The sequence below is a fragment of the Corvus brachyrhynchos genome, unplaced genomic scaffold, assembly GCF_000691975.1.
Source record: "Corvus brachyrhynchos isolate BGI_N302 unplaced genomic scaffold, ASM69197v1 scaffold32, whole genome shotgun sequence".
Lineage (NCBI taxonomy): Eukaryota > Metazoa > Chordata > Aves > Passeriformes > Corvidae > Corvus > Corvus brachyrhynchos.
In genome coordinates this window covers 14,389-37,681 of record NW_008237919.1, presented here as the reverse complement: position 1 = coordinate 37,681, position 23,293 = coordinate 14,389, and the positions used below count along the sequence as shown (strand labels likewise).

The window sequence follows — 23,293 nt, the reverse complement described above, 5'->3', positions numbered from 1 at the left end:
ACTCTGCCTGGTAGTAATGAGCATGTTCCTCTTTCATTGTACCTGGGTGTGGGGTAGAAGTAATTTGCTCCACTGTCCCTTGAGGCGCTAGAGAAGACTCCATACCCCTCTATCCAGCCCCTTCCCTCTCCTGTTGTAGGCCCAACACAAACAGGATGCCTACCTTACTCCTCTCTAAAATGCCCTCTGAAAAAAACGTATTCAAATGCTTACTAACATGGTCAAAGAAGTGTGTATTTTGCAGAGGCAGGGAAAGCATTGAGAAGGTCACAAAATTTAATTTTTTTTTTGTTTCTTCTTCTCTCATAAAGGGGAAGACCAGGCATGCTTAATCAAACAGATCAGCATATTAAAGACAAATTTCCTTCTTTATTTGAATGCGCAATTTGCATAGGGAAAAAATGAATTTGACTGCACTGTTTCTCAGCACTGTGCAAAAGGAAAAACACTGAACAAAGTTTAAGCAAACCAGCTGGAAACAAATTAGTATAACAGTAAGTATCCAACATAATTATAAGGATTTTTCTCCACCATAAGACAACTACATCCCATTTTACTTCAGGCTGTTATACAACCTTTATCTACAGGACTCTCCAGAATTACTCATTGACTGGTAAGTTTCCTTTACTTTTTAAGTGTATAATATATAATTCTTTGCTTTACAGTGTATAATACAATTTACTGATTCAGATTCTTAATTCAAAATATTTGGTGTTACATACCCACAGTCCATAGTTTTCAATGGCATCCTTAACATCTTCTTTTTCAGCTGCTGCTGACATATGGAAAGTAGATCCTGAGTACTCACCTACAGTGAGAAAACTGTATTTTAATAGCCAGCATGACCTAACACTACTTATTTATATTGAGAGTGCATCTTGAATCATATTTTTGAGAAAAATCTTAACACAAAATAATGCATCCCCTCTAATTTGTGAGATCTTAGGGACAAAAATTAGCATAAAATAGATTTAAGATGCATCTGTGTACATTGCTTTCTTCCAGGCATTTAAAGGAAATTTGCTGAAAATCACTATAAATGGTCACAAATAAACCAATCCTGTTTCTTAAAGGTGCATTATCTCTATCTCTCTCTTTGAAATGCTGTGTGCCATACAGTACCTAGTTACATGGCTCCAGCAACTGTAATTTTCCTATGAGCATATGTGCAGTGCACAAAAAATCATGAAAAAAATCACAGCTTTGAAATATTTTAAGGACTCAGCTTTACTCTATGCATTAAATAAATCTGTCTCTAGACATGGATATGGACTGAGTATTTCAAATTGCTGCCTCATCTGTTGCAGAAGACATGGATGGGAACAGAAAGACAGACTTATGTAATGTTGAGAATCAATCCATCATCTGAACATTTCGCTCATACTGTTGAAAACTGGATTCCACTCTTCCATCTCTCAGAATTTCTATATAATATAGGCAGGTCACAAACTTCTCAGACACAGTCACTCAGTCTAGCAGCCTATCCTGAATCTCTGTTACACCAGAGAACTGGACTCCAGATAATCCCAGGTACAATCTAGAAGCAGCAACTCACTGTCATTGTTCTTGTGGAAGGCACATTGTACACCTTCAAGTGACAAGTATTCAGAAAGAAACAAGTCTTAGCAACTCAAGTGTGCAATCTAAAAACAAGAGATGGAGGCTTTTCACTTTAATCACTCTGCACCTCCTGTCTTTCTCCATAATGCCATGGATTCTGCACAATAGCCTTTCTACTCACAAAGTTTCACTGCTAAAGAGGGACACAATATCCTTCCTACAACAAAAGTGAGTAAGATGGAGAAAAATAGATAGATATAATCATAAAAATACAAAAGGGCACAACCTCACTTCTTGGCATTTTCTGCTTTAGGTGAGTACTTTTGCAAGCCTTCATTTCTTGAAGGGTTCTTAACATTTGATACAAGCTCAGAGTTATAACTTTTTATCTGAACTGGGAGTCCGAGCTCCTCAGTCAGTCCTAAAGGTCTCCAGAGGTCAATTCTAACCCCAAGGTACACAGTGTGAAGTAACAGCCTTTTCCTCCCACCTCACTGCTAGGTAAAATTTCTGACAATTTTTGTAGATTTGATTGTTGGGTATTTCAGCACAAGGCATTTCACAAGACAACAGTCATTAGTGAGTTGACAGCACTAATTTCACAGGGTTATTATGATGATCTCTTGATAACTCTGATGCATTTCAGATGGTCTGATTAACTAAAGACAACAATAACAGCAATAATTAGGGACTATCTAAGGATAATGTTCTACAAGGAGCACAGGCATCTTTTTTATTTTCCTCGTTGAAAAACAAGAGGAGCTTTAGACTTTACTCTTGCTTATACATATCCCAATACCAAGCTGTTTGCTGGTGCAAAAGAAGGTTCCACCCAGCAGTAAAAACAGACAGATGTGCTGGTGGTTGAGGAACATTCGTAGGTAGCACCACGGAAATTACCCTAAATTATCACTACCAAGACTGCTGTAATCAAAAGCAACCCAAACTCCTATTTAGTCTTGCCCATCAGTGAAGTTCTCAACCACAGCTATGTTGAGTTTGAAGTCTCAGTCTTCAAATAAGATTTTAGGACCTTTGGAGCCCATAAGATCTATTTCACATAGTGTTTAATCAATCTTGAAATTTCTGTGTAACAGGCACAGAACAAGGGAAAAGGCAGGAAAGACACAAGGCAACAATGTTCTTCCATCTTTAGGACTGCCTGAAAAGGGGAGACGACCACATGTATGCTGGAAGAAGCCTGCATCATGGAAGGGTAGACTATAGGAGGGAGCAAACATGTACAGGTGCATATTTCAGTAGTCCTGCTTCCAGACCACCTTGTTAGAACCATTAATTTAAAATTAGGAAAAGATTTACAATTACAATGTGTCTGTCCATGAAAGAACATTACAAAGAGACTGTTATGGATACCTTCAATATCCTCGACATCTTCTAAATCAAATTCCTGCAATAGATCTGCAAAACATAAAACAGATGCCTTATTAAATACTCCTAAGAGATTATGAAGCTAAACCTAGAACCACTTAAGGCAAATATTACCTGATTTCTGCTGCCTGTTTTTAGGAGACATTTCGCTCATTTCCAAAGCAGATATGGGAGTCTTCAGCTATGAAAGACAATTCAATGATAAAACACCAAATTCAAAGTAACTACATACTATTTAATGAGCAGAATAAGTAGTCAGTCTGACACAAACAAATACTTACCCATGAACTGTTGAGTTTCTCCAAAAAGCCTGGAAGTGAAAAATGTTTTGGGAAATGTTATTTTATTTAATTGTGGGTACCTTTTACTCCATTCGACATCAGGAGTTTCTACAACTGTTAGTCACAAGCATTATTTCACCAGGAGTACAATACTGAACGTTCCATTTACCTCATCATGCAGCATGTGTCTTAGTATACAAGAAAAGAACAATGCATAATTCCCACCATGCACCTTGGATTTAAAAAATAATTATCACAGAACTAGGACAACTTAGGTGAAGCAACAAGGTCATGCTTGTTAACAGAGCAAGATTAAAATGTTTAGTCCTTTTGAGGATCTGAATCCTGCTTTCTAAAAGGATTATTTCAAAAGCCAAAGCTGGTCTACTGTAATGAATGATCATAAAAGAGCATTATGACTGTGATTATTCTACAAGTGCTTCATATTGAGGAGCATTTTCCTTTCCATTGATGGGGCTATGAAAGCACGGGTGCAGACACAGAAGCCTCATATACGTCTAACAAGGTGAAATCAAGGCAGTATTCATCAGATTGTTGTGGTTTAGCTTGCAGGGGAACAACAGAAACAAATGTTGTTTGGTTTTAATCTACATTTATAGCATAGTTCCAAATTTTTTTTTTTGTCCAACATTAAATCATTTCCAAACCCACACAATCTACTGTCCCACCTATATTTCTCAAATCTTCTGCTTTAGTCATCTTACAGTTTGAGTCCTCTCACTAAATAAGTATATGAAAGAATACTTAGAAATATTAAGAATGGCTCCATGGCAAAAATTCTATATTCAAATAAAATTTGTTGTATTTTATACTAAAAAAGAACCCAAACTAACATTAAAAAACGAACAATATTCAATTTCACTAAACCTGATAGACCAGCAGCATGGAAAGAGCTTAGAAAGATTACCATAACCACCTTTTACCCTTTTTTCACACTAATGCTAAACCTGTCTTAGTGGAATTCTTATCTAAGCAGAATTCCATGACAAATAGTTAACAACTACATTTGAAGCTCCTGGAAACTTGTAAAGTTTTGCTCAAGAGACAGTGTCACAAACCACAGGCAGAAATCCTCGGCAAAAATCCCGGTACTTGTAGTCCTATTTTAGCTCCTAGGCAAAGCACAGAATAAAGCTATCAAAATGCTATCAAGGGTTAAGGTAGGGGGGACAAAAATGCTAAGCCAGATCATAGCTGTCTTCTGCTGCATTATCATCCAAAAATGTAAAATGTTGAGAAAGGTCAGTCCTAAAACACACTGTCATTGCTATGAAACAAGAACCTGAATCAAAAAAAGCCTACATACTCGTCTGAAGAACACACATAATGAATGCAAAGAACTTCCTTTACAAACTGGCCAGCAAGTGCTGTGATTACTGGTGTTAATTAACAAACAGTAAGCTGGTATGGTTTGCACTCACACCATGACAGCATTTCTAAGACAGACACTGATAAAAGTTTACTTTAGCCTATAAATGCTTACAGACAAACATTAGCCCACCAGGAAGTTACCATTGTCACTTTCCCCTGAAACAATCTGGGAGCATGCTCCATGTCTCTCTGCAGCTGGGAGCAGCACAACACATGATATTTTTCTTGGACTTTCAGAATCTGCCTGCGTAACCTAAAACACATGAATGAGAATTGGTACAAATGCATTTTCAACTCATTTCTATACAATAAGCTCCTGCTAAACCAATTCACGTAGCATGGTACCAAATATATTAGGGATACAAAAAACATTTTTTAAGGCCCTTGGCAAGAATGCATCAAGACATAGTATACTGGAAAATCACAGCAGTTGTGTTTGTTTTCAGACCTTGGGCAAGAACTTCACACCAGTATTCTGCCACACTGACAAACCTTGACAAACTGGACAACTACATACAAGAATTAACACGGTAACTCAAGATACAGGTTGTGAACCAACAGCTGCAGGTCTGCAGTGGTCCAACATTTGTACTGAACTTGTATCTGGCATTCAAGTTGGTACTGATATTCCCTAGGCATATGTCCTGCAGTGGCGAATGAACACAGTGCTGCTCACAATTGCAAGAGCCATTTGGGTTGAACGAAGATTAGCAAGGCAGAGCTTACAACCTCCTTAAAATTAACAACATTTGTACTTTTAAGAAGGGGATGGGATGAGCTCTTTTTCTCTCACAAGAACCAGAGGGACTTCGCTACAGACCCTGCTCATTGCCACAGACAGAAAGAATGAAGGCAAACAAGGCCAGCATGTGTAGTGTCTCTGTTGAAGAAGACTTTGAAGAGGGCCAGAGTACAGCTACAAAAGGTAGAGAGGATCTGTCCAGAAGCAGCTAGCCATCTCGGTTGTAGACCCCAAGAGCAATGGCCCACCAGGTCAGCAGACTAGGGCTGTATGGTGAAAAAGCAACAGTCCTGCCAGCCTGTGAAAAGGTCAGAATATTTTAAGCAGCAAGGAACTTCACTGTTTCAGTACTACACTAGAAACCAAACTCAAAGGCCAATTGCTGAGACCCAAGCCATTAGCTCAACCTAACTTCATCCCAATCCTAACTGAGCAGCTGGTCTAGAGCACAAGTACTTCAAGGGCCCCCAGTTACAAACATATGGCAAAAGGAGGAAAAGAGGAAATAAGCCTTATCAACAGGAGGGTCCAAATAAGCTCCCAAGTGATTCTGGATCTTACTCCTACTCCCTGCAGTGGAAACCCTTGAGTCCTTCACAAAAAGTACCTCGGAATCCCAGGGAGATTCAGCATCTTCCTCTTGCTCTGCTCCCACTGTTGGAAGGGCACCTACAAAAAAGGTAAGAAGTGAGATGCTTGAGTGTTTGTACCTCACTCTGCTTTCTCCTCATCAGTCAGGTCCTGCATCCAAAGATGCAGGTTCTATTGATGAGGACAAACTAAGAAGCAAGTTTTATTCAAGGGTTTCTTCCCACCCAGACACATCATGTCCATTTCCAGCTCCTTTTGCTTCCTTTCCATCAGAAGATGGCTATACACAACAGCTGACAAAGCCACAGACAATATGCAACACGCTCGGGTAACATTCAGGAAGATACTCCAATATCCTGCAGTTCTGTTGTATACAGAGCTAAGGTCTCTCCAGCCTACAGCTCCAAAATTCGGCATTTACTATCACTTTTCACTGTACAGGGGGTACTATAGAAACACCATCCAAAACTTCCTCACACTAACGTCCAAAAAGTCACCAAGAAACAATGCTCCTTTTGTTGTGCTACTAGGAAAGATCTTCCCTGACAAAGTTGTTACCCTGCCCCTTCCCAGAAGCTAGACACCTAAGCATTGCCATTTAAAAATTGAGGCTCACACCTCAAACACTTAACCCAAACACACAAAAGCTATTCCTGTCTTGGGGGGGTTAAAATTCAAACCTCTTCTCTACCAGATGATTTTAAGGTTCAGTCTCAGGGGGTTCCTAGCCTAGCCAGATTATACTATCGTATTTCTGATGCCATGATTTTTTGCCTTTTCTTTTATACCCCTGTTATACCTTTTTACAACTTCTGTATTCTTAGTGCTTTTTGCCTACATTCTTGGACTTGTTTGCTCAGCTAGGAGACAAAACATTTGAGAAGCTTCGTAGGTAGGGGTTAGCGTGCCCCAGACCCCAAGGTCCTCTCCAGAACACATTTTGTACTCAGATAGAATCATCATGGGGAAGGTTCCTTGGGGAGGGAGGCTCATTCCAGCCTCTAATTGGGGAATTTTTGATAATATGCTAATTAGTAAGACCTATAATGTTATACCAGATCTTTTAGAGGTATGCATTTCGGTGCATTCTACCTGGATGTAGTGCACCTAAGGATCCTTAAAATAAATACCAAGGTAAAATCCCTTTTTCCCCTCTAACCATGTTTGACCCTTTATTTTAAGACCAGGAAAAGGCATCATTTCTATTTTAAGCTACTGCATTAGGAAAAACTGATTCAGGATTCAACTGTGGCGATGCATAAAGACAGGGGAAGGAGCTGGACACCAGTGAGGACACCCACCCCAGAAGAGGCAACTGCCAATTCCAACCTGAACTCTGACTACTTACACTATGCCAAATGCATACTTATGGCAAAACACTTACAGGCAGATGAGCAGGTATAGGTACAACACTAGAATACAGCAGGTTCTGCCAGGCAGGCCTCCTGTGTAGCATCTGAGCAGCTGCTACACATGCTCTGGTAGCATCTACTGCAACAAACTACTCTCTGGAGACAGACAATGGAAATGGTGCTTTCTCTTCCTACTGTCAGACCTCAAGTAAGTACCAAAGTGTCCTACTCTGATTAGGCTGGTCATGTTTTCAAGTACACACGTGGTGCTTGGGAGACCTTCTACATTTTGAAGCTGGACAAGGTGAGGCACTGGAACAACTTTCTCTCAGCTTGACTCAAATCCTTCCCTGGCTCCAGCCAAGAGCAATCATAGCCTTTCAACATGACAGTACTCATCGCAGAAGAGAATACTACTGTCACTGAAGGCTCTCTAGTCCCTCCTTCTCTTTTTCATCTGCGCATTTTGTTCAGATCACTTCAGGGAGAGCATAGCAACAAATCAAGAACGGCACTCGCTTCATTTCGCATTACTTGGTATACAATGCTGCAATTTCAGTTCTTTAAGAATGAATGAAAAGCAACACAACCTGCTTTCCTTCTCTGCCAGTGCCCATTAGGACTCACAGGCAAGAGAAAATTTTGCTATCACAGGAGTCAATCACCATTTCAGTTCATTTTCTATGCATTAATATTTGTAGAGGAAGAATCTGGATCAGGATTTACTAAGTCATTTCTCTCACCAGAGTCGTCTTTTGCAGCTTTGTGGACTTCATGACTATCATTACAAACAGAATTTTTCACATCCTCAACAACTGTAGTTTGTAGCTTTTTGCCAGAGCCTTCCTTCTCCTCTTCTTTGTGTTCAGATGATTCTTCCTAAAAGAGGTCAACCAAAACAGCTGAAAAGAACAGTAACAAGCATCATCTTTGCTGTTCCTCCATAAGCAATTCCTCATCTCAGTCTAACCCTAGCTTCATTTAAGTTACAACATTCCAGACCATATTCTTTTTTTTCCCTCTACTTTGCTCCAAGGAAAATCATTAGCTTCCTGTTCTCAATCTTATGCAAATTTCTTTTTGTTTCCTCACTTTCAGCTATCGCACCATGATTTTTCCTAAATAGTAGTAAAACTTCACAGATTAGAAGTGTAACATAGAATTGAGAAAAATCTAACCGATTCCAGAAAGAGTCTACTGCCTATTCTTTTTCCATATTATATTACCATATTATAGCAAAGAAACTCTTTTGACTCTGAGTAAGACACTGTATAACATCAGAAGTGGATGATCAAAAGATGGATGTATGTGAAAAATAAGTATTAAGAAAAATCCAGTTTGCCACGTGTTTCTTACCTATCCGACCCTTAGAAAATACCCCTGTGATTGAATCATCCCTATATACTTACTTTGGTGCTTGAATGAAATGTTGCTCTCAAATTTTCTTCTTGCTTATTTAAGTGCAAGTTTTCACTTTCTTGTTTCAGTGGTTTACAGACTTTATCATCTATTCCTTCATATTCCTCTTCTTCAGTATCTTCACCATCCACATGTTCAAGTATGACAAAGGTTGCTCTTTCACTTTCAGGTCCTGGGGTTTTTTCTGCTAACCAACAATTACTTCCACTTTCAAAGCCATCACTAGAGTTTGACTTTTTCTCCCTAAGACTACAACTATCTAAGAGAGGCTGAGGTATCTCTTTTTTCCAGTCTGTCATTTCAGAGTCCGCAAAACAGGAGCCAGCATTTCTGTGAAACTTCTCCTCAATCATGCTTTTCCTATTCCAGCTTTCTTGGGTATCTTGCAGATTATTCAGATTTTGAAAGACAGCTTGTTTTGGTACTGACTTGCAAGATATTTCATTATTCATGATCTTTGGAGACACTGCCATTTTGTCTTCTTGAAGCCTTTCACAAGACCCAGCTATGAAAGACACAGGACTATCAACAGATTCCTCCACCTTTTCATCATGTTCCTTACTTATTTCGTCATCATCACAGACATCTCCAGCTCCCCACTGAGCATCCCCTTCATGCTTAGCTTTACTGAAATACTCTAATTTCTGATTAATTTCCCCTTTAGGTTCTGTTTTCTCCTCTTCCAGTATTTCATTAGACTGAGTTTCTTCATCTTCCAGCTCTTCCTCCTCCTGTTCATCTTCAGTAAAATCTTCTTCATCCTCCTCCTCCTCCTCTTCCTCCTCATAATCTTCATCACCATCTCCATTGTCATTTTCATCCTCTTCCTCCTCCAGTTCTTCTTCATCCAGGTTGCTTGCAGCTGAGACATCTTGATTAAACAGTTCTTCACTGTCTCCTTTGTTCACATTTGCAGCTGATGGGATTTTTTCTTTGAGACTTTTCTTTGGCGACTTAGGACTTTCAATTCCAGAACCATCACCATCATCTTAAAGCACAAAAAAAAAAAGGACAATGCATGTGAACAGAAGGAATTATGTAAACAGTAATAGGCATGTTATCAGATTAATGTACGAGAGAGAAGCCATTTGGGAATGTCTGGAATTGGAGAGAGGTGAGGTTGGGCAGGATGGAGGATGAATTTGATGAAGGAAAAAGGCTTAAGAGGGGATTAATATCTTCATTTTAATGACTTATTTTATTCTGAATTACTAAGTGCTGTGTTTTCAAAATGCTACTTTTCTCATTTACTATCACAAAAAACCCCCCAAACCAACTAAAAAACCTACTTATCAAGTCTACCTTATATATCAGTATATCATGCAACCTTTTGCAAATAACTTACTGTTTTTCCTGAACTGATGTGAAGCACTCATTAACAGTGTCAGGTTTGGCTTCTGCAGCTTCTGTAAATAAAGATTTATTTAAGATTTTTTTTTAACAGCAACAACAACAAATCTTTTGTTCACATCAAGTCTTGAACAGTAAATATAATCAGACTGTCCTTATGATAGTGCTGGCTCCATCCTATACTTCTAACTACACAAACACTCCTCTCATATCCAATTGAGTAAGTATTTCACACTGTGGAGGCATCCTTCTGCAAATTGTTTTCAAAAATGTTTATGTGCATAACAGTTCTAAAATTCTGTTTCTAATATTTGTAATATGTAAATAAAATTCAATTATATTTAAAACTGCATTTTCAGGATGCTTACTTGCAAATGTGCACAAGGTAAGTAACTGTTAAGATCCCCATACTTAATGCAGAAATTAGTCCCTGCAAGTACACTTTAAAAATATCCCTAATCTCAAAATCGTGACAGAAAAATGTAACATTTCTATTTAAATTAGTGCAAGAAAATGAAATCAAGTTAAAACTAAACATGCTTGCATCTCCAGCATTACAGAGTGGGCTGAACTACCACACTCAGGTTCCACATCACTGCCAGTGCAACAGAATTGATCCAGACATCACTCAAAAGTTGATAATTCTACAGGTCATTAGTAAAAACAGTAGGCATGAGAGCTTGTAACTGATAAAAAGAGTACAACTCCGAGCACTCAAAAAAAAAAAAAAAAGAGGAAAAACATGCAGTGTGAGATCACATGCAAGCACTGAATGTCATCTTATACAAGAAAATAGATGATGACCCATCTGAGTAACTCATCTGTTCATTGAGCACTCTTGAGGAACCTGCTGAGGAAAGGAGAACTAGGTGATGAAGGATTTTTGTAGCTCTTGATAAATAAATATCCTTTATCACTTAGGAATCTATCCCCAAATTTACAGGAAACACTACCAATGTTTGAAGAAGAAAAGGACAGGTTGTAATACTAACTTACAAACTTTTAAGGTCTGCAACTATGACTCGTATGAACAAAAAAAAGTAAAGCTATGGTTGTCTTGTCACGTACTGCGTGCTTTGCTCCAAATTACAAATCTACTGCATACTCTGTCACAGCTACAGGTCCTTTAGGAAAAACTCAGCAGAAGGAAGGCTGGCAGGCCAGAGATTGCTTTAAAGAGCAAACAATACTGGCTGGAACTGCAGTTTCTTTCAGTTCCAAAGAAAATTTGCCTTCAAACCCCTTATTTTTACAGGACATTTTCCCTGTAAATGCACCATACCTTGGGGGTAAAATCAAGTTCCTCTTCCTCAGAGGTATGCCAACTGTCATCGCTCCCCTCTTTCTCAGAGCTTCTTCAAAAGCAAAGCAAAATGAGTACTGTGTCTCTCATGTCATTCCTCAGGTAAGTGTTAGGTATTTTGAAAGTCTCACCTTATTGAGTCTCCTTGGGAGAAGTCATCTAGTGCTGTTCAAACATTAATCGACATGTTGAAATTAAATTTAGCATGCTAAAAATTAACCATCTAAAAATTAAACATTTAACATGGACAACTCTACAGATCATAACAGAATGATGCTTTGGGTAGTAAATTCAACACACGGCGGCATAAATGACTGCATTTCCAAAACAAAACTGCTTCTTCAAACAACACTGAATTTAAAGAAAAAAAAAAGGAAATAAAAATACCAGAGCTGTATCTCTTTTGGACTCTTATACCTAGAAGTTAAAAAACATAGAAACACGTCTAAACTAAAAAAAAAAAAAAAAATTAAAAAAAGTGTAACATTAATATGTTACGTTAGGAAACAATTAACAAAATTGTGGTGGTTTAGCAAGACATTAAGTAGAAGAACTTCCAAAGTACTCATCTCACACACAAGTACAATCACATGCAGGGATTTATTATTTTATGCAGCATTATGTACAACATTATGCCATATATTACACTATCCACTGCTCTACCCAGTTACAGATTATTTTGCAAATGTAATGAAAATCAAAAAGCATAATCAAGCTCTAAAGCTCAAGTAGAAGAATCAGCAACAGCTCTGCACACTGCACCAAAAAGGGAATTCAGCAGACAAAAGTGGCAAACCCAGGGCATTCTATAGCACACTCCAAGCCTTCATCAGTGTTACAAACACGACTTGCACATAGGATAATAGGATAAATCAGGTCAGAAGGAACCTCAGGAAGTCTCTTAGCCTGCCTTCTCAAATTGGGCTCAGTTATGATGTCAGGTAAGGTTGTTCAGGGCTTTATCCAGCCTGGTCTTAAACACCTCCAAGGATGGAGACTGTACAACCTCTCTGTTTTACTGTTTACACATTCAATTAGGAACTATTTTGTTACCATTTGTGCCTTATATCTCCATCTCCTGTCATGTACCGCTGGGAAGCACCTGGCTTTGTCTTCTCACATGTACTAGAAGTTGCTGCTAGGTCCCCTGCAAATTCATTTCTTCTCTAGGCTGAAAAAGCCCAGTTTCCTCAATCTGTCCTCAAAGGGCAAATATTCCTGTCCCTGATGAATCCGATGGCTTTCCACTAACTTGCTCACTGTTGAAAGGCCAATCTCTCTTGCACTGGAGGCTCAGATTACACCCAGAACACTGGGGTACAATGGGAACACAATCCAGAGAGTGCCAAGTAGAGGTGGAAAATCACTTTGCTCAATCTCTTGCCTATGCTGCTCTTAATAAACTCAGGATACTGTTGCCAGGGCACCCTGCTGCCGGCTCATTCTCAGCTCACTCTGCCAAGGCCCATCAGGTTTTCTCAGCAAGGCATCTCTTCCTGCCAGGCAGTGCCAGCACCTTTTCTAACAAGGGGCTGTTCCTTTCTGTGCTCAGACTGCACTTGCCCTGGCTGAATTTTGCAAGACAGGCCTGACAGTTCATTTACACAGCCTGCCAGAGTAAATGCCTCTGAATGACAGCACTGCCCTAAAGTGCATCTACTGATCCTCCCAACTTAGGGCTATTCGCAAACTTGATGGGAGCGCACTTTAGCACATCACTGATCTACTAAAGAAACCTGAACTCTAGGAATCCAGCTTCAAGAGTGCTAGAACCTCTCAACTATCAACAACTACGATGAAACAAAAGGGCTCTTCAATTCCCAAAACAGAAGGGGAAAACAAACACAACTTCCACATAGTAGCTATTTCAGCATTCCTCAAGTTCCTTATAACTAATTCTTGGTAACCAATCCAAGGTCTTTGGCAGAATCATTAAAGGGAAAAGAAAACAAAGGCACATCATGCCTGAAGACATCCCCTCTACTAGCAAGAAACACAAAAGAGCATGGAAATTTTGTCTGTTCTAAAGACAGGATTTATGTGGGAATTTTGATGAGTACATCTCCTGACCCGCACTGGGCTTTTAGACAATAAAATATAGTGTTCATGTCATGTAGAGAAAACCTAGAAGCTGAAACCACCAGTGCAAGGACAAGCTATCAGTTAAAATACCAACAGTCTCTAATTGTTACCATTTCCTACTGCAAACACATGCTATTTAAATAATATTAATTAGTTGTACATACCACAGTTTCCTGTTAACTCAATCAGTACCAGCAGTCTAACCTACCTGCTAATGTCCCAAGCAGAATAAAAATCTGTCTCCACCAGTGCGGAGCAGTCAGTTATCACTCTTGCCAGGTGACTTCAGTTATATTTTCAATAGTACAGTCGTAAGTAATCAAAAGAGATGAGTAAGTTTTCCGAAATTTTGCTTCCAATGAATATATTAGCTCAGTTGGGTAGAGCATGCTGCTAATAACACCAAGTTTGTGGGTTCAATCCCTATATGGGCCATTCACTTAAAAGCTTGATGATCTTTGTGGGTCCCTTCTAACTCCGAATATTCTGTCATTCTGTGAATAGTAACTTTAAGAATGATCAAGACCAGGTCACGTTGTCCTTTAGAAGGCAAGAGCGAAAGCTCATGAGCTAGCTTTCAGAGAGAATTCTGATTACAGTAGAAATGGGATCTAGAAAAGCAGTCTCTGGGGACTGCTTGTTTCTACTTTAATTGAAGCCCATTTCAGAGTAACAGAAGTGCTTGTTTAAAAATAACATTATTTACTATCACCAATGACAAAAAGCAAACACTAAATTCAATAATAAAGAACCAATGCAAAACATGCAAACAAACAAAAATCACGCAAAGCCTGCTCTCTAATGTAGTTCATAAAACCAGTACCATCAAAATAGGGACCTCCAGAATAATAAACATCATAGATGTGTTGATATTTGTATTGTACAGCACATTTCATATTTTAAATGCTACTGTATAAAATACCTTTCCTTGATTTTCCTGCTCTTGATGTCTGGTTAGGAGATTGTTGCATTCCTATATCCATTTAGGAAAAGGCATGGAAAGGACAGATGGAACAATGACATCAGAATAAACTGGAATTTCCAGAAACTTGGAAAAACATAAGCAGTACATCAAAACAGCTACAGCAATGGGAGAACATACTGTGACTATCAGCCTATTCTACAGTTAGAAGTGCTGGAAACAACCCAACCACAATCTACTGAACTCTGCTCTCAAGGGACAGTGTCAAACAGTAACTTATTGTACTTGCTCCATGTAAAACATCCATATTTCAATATTCTGAAATACTGAAACTGATTATCAGAAATATACTTTACTGACAACTTTGTATTTCCCTCAACTTGACTACTCCTTGTCTAGCACAGCTGCAAATGAAATTCCTCCCTGGTTGTAGAGTGCCTTACACATACGGCACACAAAATTCCTTATTCTAAGCATCTCAAAAATCCATATGTGCCTAGAACCAAACTTTGGAGATTATCCAGAAGTTTCAAGGAAATCTTGGCTCCCTGTACTCAGACCAGCATGCAACTTTGAGACATTATGTTATTTACACACACTCATCTTAAGTTACAGTATTAGCATGTTTGTTATCCCTAGCTAAAAAAGGAACCCAGCAACTTGTTGCCTTAAACCAGCTCAATCTTAAAAGTTGTGTCAGTTAGTGCCTGATGCAAACATAGGCCACTTCCAGTTTGAAGAGTCCTGCTTACACTGATATAACCATGCTGAACCATTCACATACAAAAGCTACGCCACCAGCCAGAACACAGACACAACAAGAGGGCAGCATGTTCCCCCAGGGTTATAGAGCAGGCCACAATTGGACCAAAATGGGTGCATTGACTGGTGTATCATGTATATGTGTTTGTGTGTGTGTACATGCCAGTGTGTTGTGGAACACAAGTTCAAAATATAAATCACTGTGAATCTGCTCTACCCATCCCACTTAGTAACAAATCATTCTGTTATTGCAGCTAACTGACACCAAATTTCTTCATGATGTAACATTTGTCTCAGAGCAGAACGGAGTCCTGCCTATATTGACTTTACCACATGGAATGAATGTGGCAAAATGACTTGTATCAAAAAAAGATACATATAAATAGTTGAGAAAGGACCTCATGATGGTTTCTCAACCCTTCTACATTTCTCTGTTTTCTTAAAAGATGATACAGGACAGCTTTTACTGACCTTGGGAGATATAAATCACTGAAGCCCTTATTTCTTTTCTAAGAGCTCTATGATGGAAACCAAACAGTTTCCGTAGGGACCCAGGAACACGAAAGGAACAATACATCACACAGTAAATATTCAAATAAACAAAAGCCAACTTCTAAAGTAGACTGAACTGCTCATTAGAGGAGAGTATTTTGAAAAATATTCAGCAAGTGCAAAAGCAGCAAAAGGAACAAGGACAACACTGAAGATCCCAGAAAAACTGTACAGAAGAGCAACAGAACAAAAATAATTCCAAAATGGGTTTCCCTGTTCTCTTGAAATCATTCCAACTTCTCCTCTAACAGAAGCTCAAAGTCTGTTACTGCACCATATCACAAGGACTCTCACAATCCAGGACCTGTACTTTTTGTGTGCAAGCTAGAGACTGCAGATTAATGCAGGTAAATATTCTCTATATGCTACTCATCTCTCAGAGACAGTAACAGTGTCCACTGTTTGGGCAAAAGCAACATTTTCCTGATTAAACCACTTGTACCAAAGCCTTTCAAAAAAAAAAAAAAAAAATCCTGCAATCTATCAAGAAACTTTCAAAATCTCTGACTAGATCAAATCAAGTGTTCCTAAGCCAAAGGAACAAAGTCTGACTCTAAATGAAATTCCTGTATCTAGGAAAAATCAGTGATGAAAAATATCCCATATTTTGCTCATTTTTATTGACATATTTAAAAATGGAGTACGGAACTGCACTTAAAGGAATAATGAACTGTATTTGAGCACTGTCTTCTGCCCATTTCCCACATAGTTCCAATGTAAAACCCTTAAAAACTCAAAAATAATAAAATATCCCACTTGTAGGGCTTGAGATGTAAAGTACAAGACAAATTATTTCATTTATACTCAGGTATTCATTTTCTAAGATTTCTCTAGGACTCTGAGCTCATAAGCATAGAGGATTTTTAAAACTCACTGAAGGAGTTGATTTTATAAAAAAAATTATTACCTTGCGATCCAGAAAAGCAATTAAATTGCCTCATGATCAAAAAATTATTAAAATTACAGAAAGTGGAAGAAAAGCATTATTTTTATTGTAAATCAAACTATGTTTAAGCCAGTACAGCATACACAGACACTGCGATGTTATTGCTAACAAAGTTACTTTTCCAATATAGTACTTGCTAAGTACATCTCTGCAGCACTTACATGACAACTGTTATAACTGATTTTGAGAAGTAAGACATGCAAAAAGGACCTTAGTGCAGATGGAGCTATTAACATCAAAATGAAGACACAAACTCCGGGAAAATCAACAAGACACGTACCTTTCTGCTCATTTCTCTGTTGCTTCCCAACTACAAAGAGGAACAACTACTCAGGTGGAACCCACTGCTTTTGTAATTGGATTTTCACAATCTGAGTGGCCATCTCTAGGTAAAAGTACACACTTGAAAAATAAAAACACTTTTGCCTAGCTTCTTCCCTATCCCCCTTCTCTCTCAAGGAAAACCCATAGAGATGGGCAGTCTGACAAACAGAAAGTAACAACCCTAAGAAGTGAACACAGAATGCAAATCAAATGCCTTCACAGCCTGACAAGCAGCACTTACAACTATCATCAAATAAGCACATTCACAAAGCTTTTGCTACTCCATCTGATGCCTCCACTAAAACCAATGGTGAACACAGTAAGCGCTAACAACACAAATCCACTAAAGAAAAGCGGCTCCTCTTGAGCTACTCCATGGTTAAGGGTCTTACCTCCTCTGTCCACAGCAGGTGCACCCAGTGTAAAGCCAGCAGCTGCTGCCCGGTGTGGAGTGCCAAGTGCTGTGATGCCTTGTGCACCACCCCCTGTAGAAGGTTCTCCTGTGTTTTCCCAGTCTGCATATTCTGCCAGTTGTTTACTAAGACTGTATAGAGAAAGAGAGGAAATATATTTGATAAAAAATAATCACATACTTGTATACACCATTTAACAGAAGAGTTAACAGCCACTTCTTATCCACCCTACACATATTCATAGTCATATAGATTCATATACTTATATGCACTTACTGCATGACTATTACACACTTCAATATTCACTAGAGTCATGTTCACTCTCTAAATATCAAATTCAAACCTACAAAGTTATTAACTCCTGCTTGGTACCTGTCAAGTTCCACCTCTGGATAACTGTAGGATACAGACATATTTTAGAGTTTATATTGAGCAAATGTGAGCTTAGCAGTAAAACCCGAAACCTAACAGAGAACTCTGGGTAAAAATTTTCCTCAACTTTCAAGTTAACACTAGACACTGGAATGATACATAGCAGAAGACAAGAGGAAATGGCCACAAGTTCTGCTAGGGGAGGTTAAATTGGATATTAGGAAAAATCACTTCAGCGAAAGGGTCGTCAGGCATTAGAACAGACTGATCAGTGAAGCTGTTGAGTCACCAGCCCTGGAGGTATTTGGAAGATGTTGTAGATTGGCATTTAGGGACGTGGTTTAGTGGCAGGCTTGGCAGCGTTAGGTTGATTCTTAGTGGCCTTTTCTAATCTGAGTGATTCTATGAAGACATCACTGAGCACACCTTTCATACAAGTGCCAACACACCATTAAACATACTTGGTGCTGTTTCCACAAATTATCAAAAACCACACTGATAACTGACAACTTACTCTAATGATACAGTTTCAAATTTACCTAGAATATCCGTGAATAACAGCATAATCCTCAGCTGTCCATCCATTAGTGTCTTTATGGGAAACATCAGCACCATACCGAAGAAGAACTTTTATCAGATTAAGCTCTCCACCAGAAGCAGCAGTCATAAGTGGGGTTCTGAAGGATCCAAGAAATATGATATGAAATAGATTGTTTTACACAGTCACTGTAATTATTTTTGTTTCTGTTTGCCCTCAAAAAAGTATTCTCCCCATTACTTTAAAATGAACAAAAGCATTTTTCATTAAGAGAAACAATAAAATGGGAGAGGGTCTCAAAACAATTAAATGTTTAATCTTAAAGCTTCCACACAGACAACACTTACAAACTCTACTACTATGCAGGAGATGGCTTTCAATTTGAGGGAATGCTGCTGAGCTAGTGGCAGGCTTCCTGCCAGAAAGGCCAAAACAGACAGTAACATTTTGCAATCCTCAATGTGGAAAGCATCGAACGAGACAGCAAGCCACTGAGGCATGGCCATCTTTCACAAATCACAGAAGAAACTGCTGCTGTGTGGCTCCTTGTTTTGTATCTTTTCAGACCTCATTGCCATGCCTCTCTCCAGCCAACTTTAAGAATATTACAGAGACCGATGTAAAGTTTTGACAGCCCCTCACCTTTCACATTGATCTCGAGCATGCACGTCAGCACCTTTTTTAAGGAGAAACTCCATTATTTCTTCATGATGTTCGGAGATAGCAAGAATAAGAGGGGTATATCCCTCCTGAAAGGGCAGATAAAGTTAGAAATCAAAGTAAAAAAAAAAAAAACCCCTTCAAGAAAAATATGAATGAAACTTTTGGAAAGCACTTAATTAACAAATATAAAAATTTACCTTATTTTGGGCATCAATATTGGCATTATTCTCAAGCAACAGCCCTGCTAAAGTAGTATTACCAGAGAGGACAGCCAGGTGAAGGGCAGTGTTGCCATCAGTGTCTGCCAGATTTGGGTCAGCACCGTGTTCTAGCAGAATAGCCACACATTCTTCTTGCTGGCACTGTACTGCCTGGAAACAAAACACAAAAAACTTCAGCATTTACATTTCACTTTGTTGCAATTCCTCCAGCTTCCCAATACTGGGAATTAAGAGCACCTTCAAAGATTAGCTAACATATGCCCATTCCACACCAAACACAATATGCATGTTTTTACAAAGGTCTACATAAAGAATACTGAAAAATACGTAATTTAGTTCAAAATCAGTAGGCCTCACTTGCAAGAACATACCATAGTCCACGTACCTTCATCAGTGGTGATCTGTTATCATTGTCAAAAAGATTTATCTTACACTTGTTTTCTACTAGATATGTAACTACATCCACATGGCCGTTTGCACAAGCAAGATGCAGAGCTGTCCTAAAAATTAAACAAATTGAATTAGCACAGACAGGGATAATTTCACACTTTTTTGATAAACAGATATGACCACAAGTTTCACTTTGCAAATTGCAAGCTTAAGAACTCACTCCATTACGAGTACCACTAGCTGCAAACCAAATGCTTGGGACTTGCTAGCAAAAACCCTCCACAGCATGTGCTTAGTAAGGGGATATTTCCTTCACTATAGACCTGAATCTGCAGAGATTCCTGTGCCCAGGTGTTGGGTACTGCCCTCAGTGGGACTACACACATGGCACAGCAACAGAGACCAAAACTAGGGAATCTGAGGACTATGGCAAGTAAACTTCTAAGTTTTTCTTTCATCATTCATGGGAAAGAAGTGTATTGGAGATGTAGGAAATGGGTTTAATCACAAGAATATTAGAGTTTCCCTGCACTTTGAGAATTTCTCCTTTTTCTCTAGCTTTTTTACTACTGAAGCAAAACCAAGAACGTGCTTGCACCAAAGTGCCTCTAATAACATGTAGCAAAACAGAAAGCAGAACACTAATCCTGACTACAGGAAAGTAGTTTTTGACTTTCCTGTAGTGTTCAACTATCATAGTCATAAAAGGTTTTCTACAGAGGAAGTCCTCTCTGAGGAGGCAATACTGTGTTTCCACATTATATAACCAGCACAGGAAAAGTGAACTTTTTTCTTCAATTTAAAGCCTTGCCAGAAAGAAAAGGGTCCTTCAAACCACAGAACATCTTAGGTCTGATGTCAATTAACCAGTCTACTTATACACAAAGACACAATCATCAAGGAAGTCCTTGCATGTGTTTCCTCCCTTGAAGGTGACGCAGTAAGAATTCTGCAGTTCCCCAAGAACCATAGGGATCACCAGCACTAGTTTTGAACCTTATCAGTGTAGGTAGGTTCTCTGTATTTAGAGAAGCTCAGCTAACCTTCAAAATATTTTAGTACCTTGTTGAGAGGCCAAGGTACAACAGCTCCCTGGCTGGGTGGGAACAGAGAGGGGAAGGTACACAAATGTGGCACATGATGCAGGAACTCAATAATTTATAACGAAGATACTCCTTGTTAGATGGCAGCTGATGGGGCCCCCTCTACAGACTCCAGGATGAGGACAAAAAAACCACACAAGACTTCAAAGAACTTGTGATGTCTTGCTACAGACAGGGAAGAGACTGAAGCACCAAGGAAGACCTCCTACTTCTGAAGAAAAAACTGACTGAGATTATCTGAAAGCTAACCAGGACTGGTTATGAAACCAGTCTAAAAGCTTCTATTAACAAGCACGAGGAAACGTGACAAACCTGAAGTCACTAACTATGGGCTCATCGCTGCCATCCTCAGCCAATCCTCTCAATCTGCCTAGCGGAAAGGAGTTGGCTCTGCTTGGAGCAAGGCCTGCTGAGCTCCACGGAAGATCCACTTCAGGGAACAGGCTGGCAGAGAACATCAGAGTGTTCAAAGTTGCCTGTCCCCACAAGAGACTGCAAATAACACCGAAGCTGTTCTGCCACCAGCCCTAGGGACCCTGCTCAGACTCTGCTTCTCCTGCTGCTGCTGCACTCACATACACTGATTACCCACGGGGCAGAAGAGACCTGCTGATCTCTGAGCAAACAACCCAACCAGGAGGCGTCAGGGAAACAGCAGCTCGACAGCACACGCTTTCAAAGGCAGTTAGCCAACAACCCAGGACCTACAAGCTAAGCAACGTAAAGCTCTACAAGTTCACTCTGACAAGCAGCTGACCGGGTAAATCTCTCTTAGTGATTAGCTTTGACCCAGGATTCATGACTAGCCGGTATCATACCTACATGTGCTTTCAACTCTGTGCCAAGTTTTGTCTACCTTTTCCAGCAGGGCTGATGGCTTCCCTAGACCATGTCTGAAAAGCCTTCTCTCTCCTGACTGATGCTGTTCCATACACATTTTTTGGAGGTCCTATGGGCTACAGGACCCACTTTATGGAAGGAGCCTGTAGGTGTGAGACTTGCCACATCCCTGGGGTAGTATTTTGGTTTTGGAAATCCCAAGAAGCAGAACTGAGACATTCATATGAACAACACACACATTTTAGCCGTTACTTCATAGATTTCCTATTCTTCACTTCTACTTCCAGTCATGTCTTTCAGTCCCTGAAGGATGTGACGGTCATTCAATCCCACATCACACCCACAAGCACTGCGAGGGCACAGGTGGCCCCTGGAACCCTCAATGCTGGTATAGCATACACCAGCTGCAGCAAGCAGGCAGACTGTCCAAAGGACCCCTGTCAGGTAAGCTTTCCAGCACTGAGCATTGTCATGCCAAAAATCACTGCAATGCTCTAGAACTTACACTGCCTTATGTCTTGTAAAATTTGTTTTGGGGTTTTTTTTTTTACACTGTGCTACTTTATTTCCCCAGTTATAACACTGATAATAGCTTGACACACAGAAGGAAACCTTGGTAGAGGAAACAAAGACTTCTAGACAACACTTTAAAATACCAAAATTAGCCAAAGTATATACCAGGCCTGCTAAGATCTGATGACTATTTCTGTAAATGCCATTGGGTACCCTGACTCGGGCAAATGGAGCAGGCACAAAATGCAGTCAATTCACCTTAAACTGCATCCCCCATCTCCAGCTGCATAATCAAATACTAAATGCCAACATTCAGGCACCTAACCCCAAATACTAAAGTGATGCGTACTGTGCTCTTCCTTGCTTGTCCTACAAATCTAGGTGGTTTTAGGGCAATAAAACTAGATGAGTTTTATTGCTGCCAGAAGTCCATCCTTCTGGACAGCCAATCTAGGAAGCTGAGCTGCTCTGCTTAGCATCTCTTCAGAATTATCACAAAGGATTTCACGCTAAGACTTTTCAGGAAAGGTGATTCCCTTATGCATATGATAGATCACTAGGAACTATGCTGCAGCCCAGGGCTTCTCCTTACGGTAGAACTGTTAAGTGCTTGCTGTGCTTGATTCAAAACCCCACACAACAGCACCTGTCAGAAGCAACAGCTTCTCCTGCAAGTCACTGACCAGATCTTCTAGTCCAAGGTACTGATTAGCTGTACTAAAGCCTCAGAGCAAAAAACTAACTGCGACCTAAAACCACACTGTGGCTTAGGCTGCCCCATCACACTCATAAAAGGCAACTGTGCATGCAGCATCAATAAACAACATGTTTATTTTGCGTTATAAATCCTTCCTAACTGCAGTGCCCACCTTTCTTTAAGTTGCTCCCAGCTGAGGCAGTGCATCCTTCGGGCTCAACTACTGAACCTGCACGCTGAGCCCTCAGAGGTACATAGAGATAGGTGCGATTACACTCAGACTTCAAACCCTGGCTGGAGAATGGCCATGAGGCTCCTCTTGGAACCCCCGTTTGCCAGGCTAAGACTTCCACTCCTGCCCCTCTGGGCACGGACATACAGCTCCGGGAATGAGGGCACCGAGGAGGCCGGGTCAGAAATGGTGAGGCGACAGTTGGCCGAATTCAAGGGGTTTTTGGCACCACAAGCCTGCTTCCCAAAGCCAGCCAAGGGCTGCTCTCGGCTGAGGCGCCCGCCCTCCCGCTCCTCACAGCGACGCTGCAGGTCCGCTCCTGCGCCGGGGGGCTCCCGGGGGCC

At 39.9% G+C, this 23,293-nt stretch overlaps 1 protein-coding gene across 11 annotated transcripts in view; it reads right to left on the bottom strand.

Annotated features, from left to right (window-relative positions):
• LOC103614851 (ankyrin repeat domain-containing protein 26) overlaps positions 1–23,234 on the bottom strand; it is a 53,335-nt gene extending 30,101 nt beyond the window's left edge. For 2 of the 11 annotated variants that reach the window (XR_001861632.1, XM_017733067.1), the window contains exons 1-18: positions 22,890–23,227; positions 19,560–19,674; positions 19,151–19,324; positions 18,933–19,039; positions 18,292–18,429; positions 17,360–17,511; positions 14,384–14,434; positions 11,511–11,544; positions 11,359–11,431; positions 10,072–10,132; positions 8,717–9,714; positions 8,051–8,186; positions 5,972–6,033; positions 4,764–4,875; positions 3,231–3,259; positions 3,064–3,130; positions 2,935–2,979; positions 723–808 (exon numbers count right to left, since the gene is read on the bottom strand). Coding sequence is in view for 10 of the 11 variants with exons in the window: in XM_017733067.1 (XP_017588556.1) it covers positions 723–808; positions 2,935–2,979; positions 3,064–3,130; positions 3,231–3,259; positions 4,764–4,875; positions 5,972–6,033; positions 8,051–8,186; positions 8,717–9,714; positions 10,072–10,132; positions 11,359–11,431; positions 11,511–11,544; positions 14,384–14,434; positions 17,360–17,511; positions 18,292–18,429; positions 18,933–19,039; positions 19,151–19,324; positions 19,560–19,674; positions 22,890–22,924 (2,475 nt within the window). In the remaining variant the exon portion in view is untranslated. Of the gene's footprint in view, positions 1–722; positions 809–2,934; positions 2,980–3,063; positions 3,131–3,230; positions 3,260–4,763; positions 4,876–5,971; positions 6,034–8,050; positions 8,187–8,716; positions 9,715–10,071; positions 10,133–11,358; positions 11,432–11,510; positions 11,545–14,383; positions 14,435–17,359; positions 17,512–18,291; positions 18,430–18,932; positions 19,040–19,150; positions 19,325–19,559; positions 19,675–22,889 lie in introns of those variants that run through there. The other 9 variants (XM_017733065.1, XM_017733070.1, XM_017733075.1 and 6 more) reach the window with 8 other exon arrangements.
• Positions 23,235–23,293: the final 59 nt, after the last annotated feature.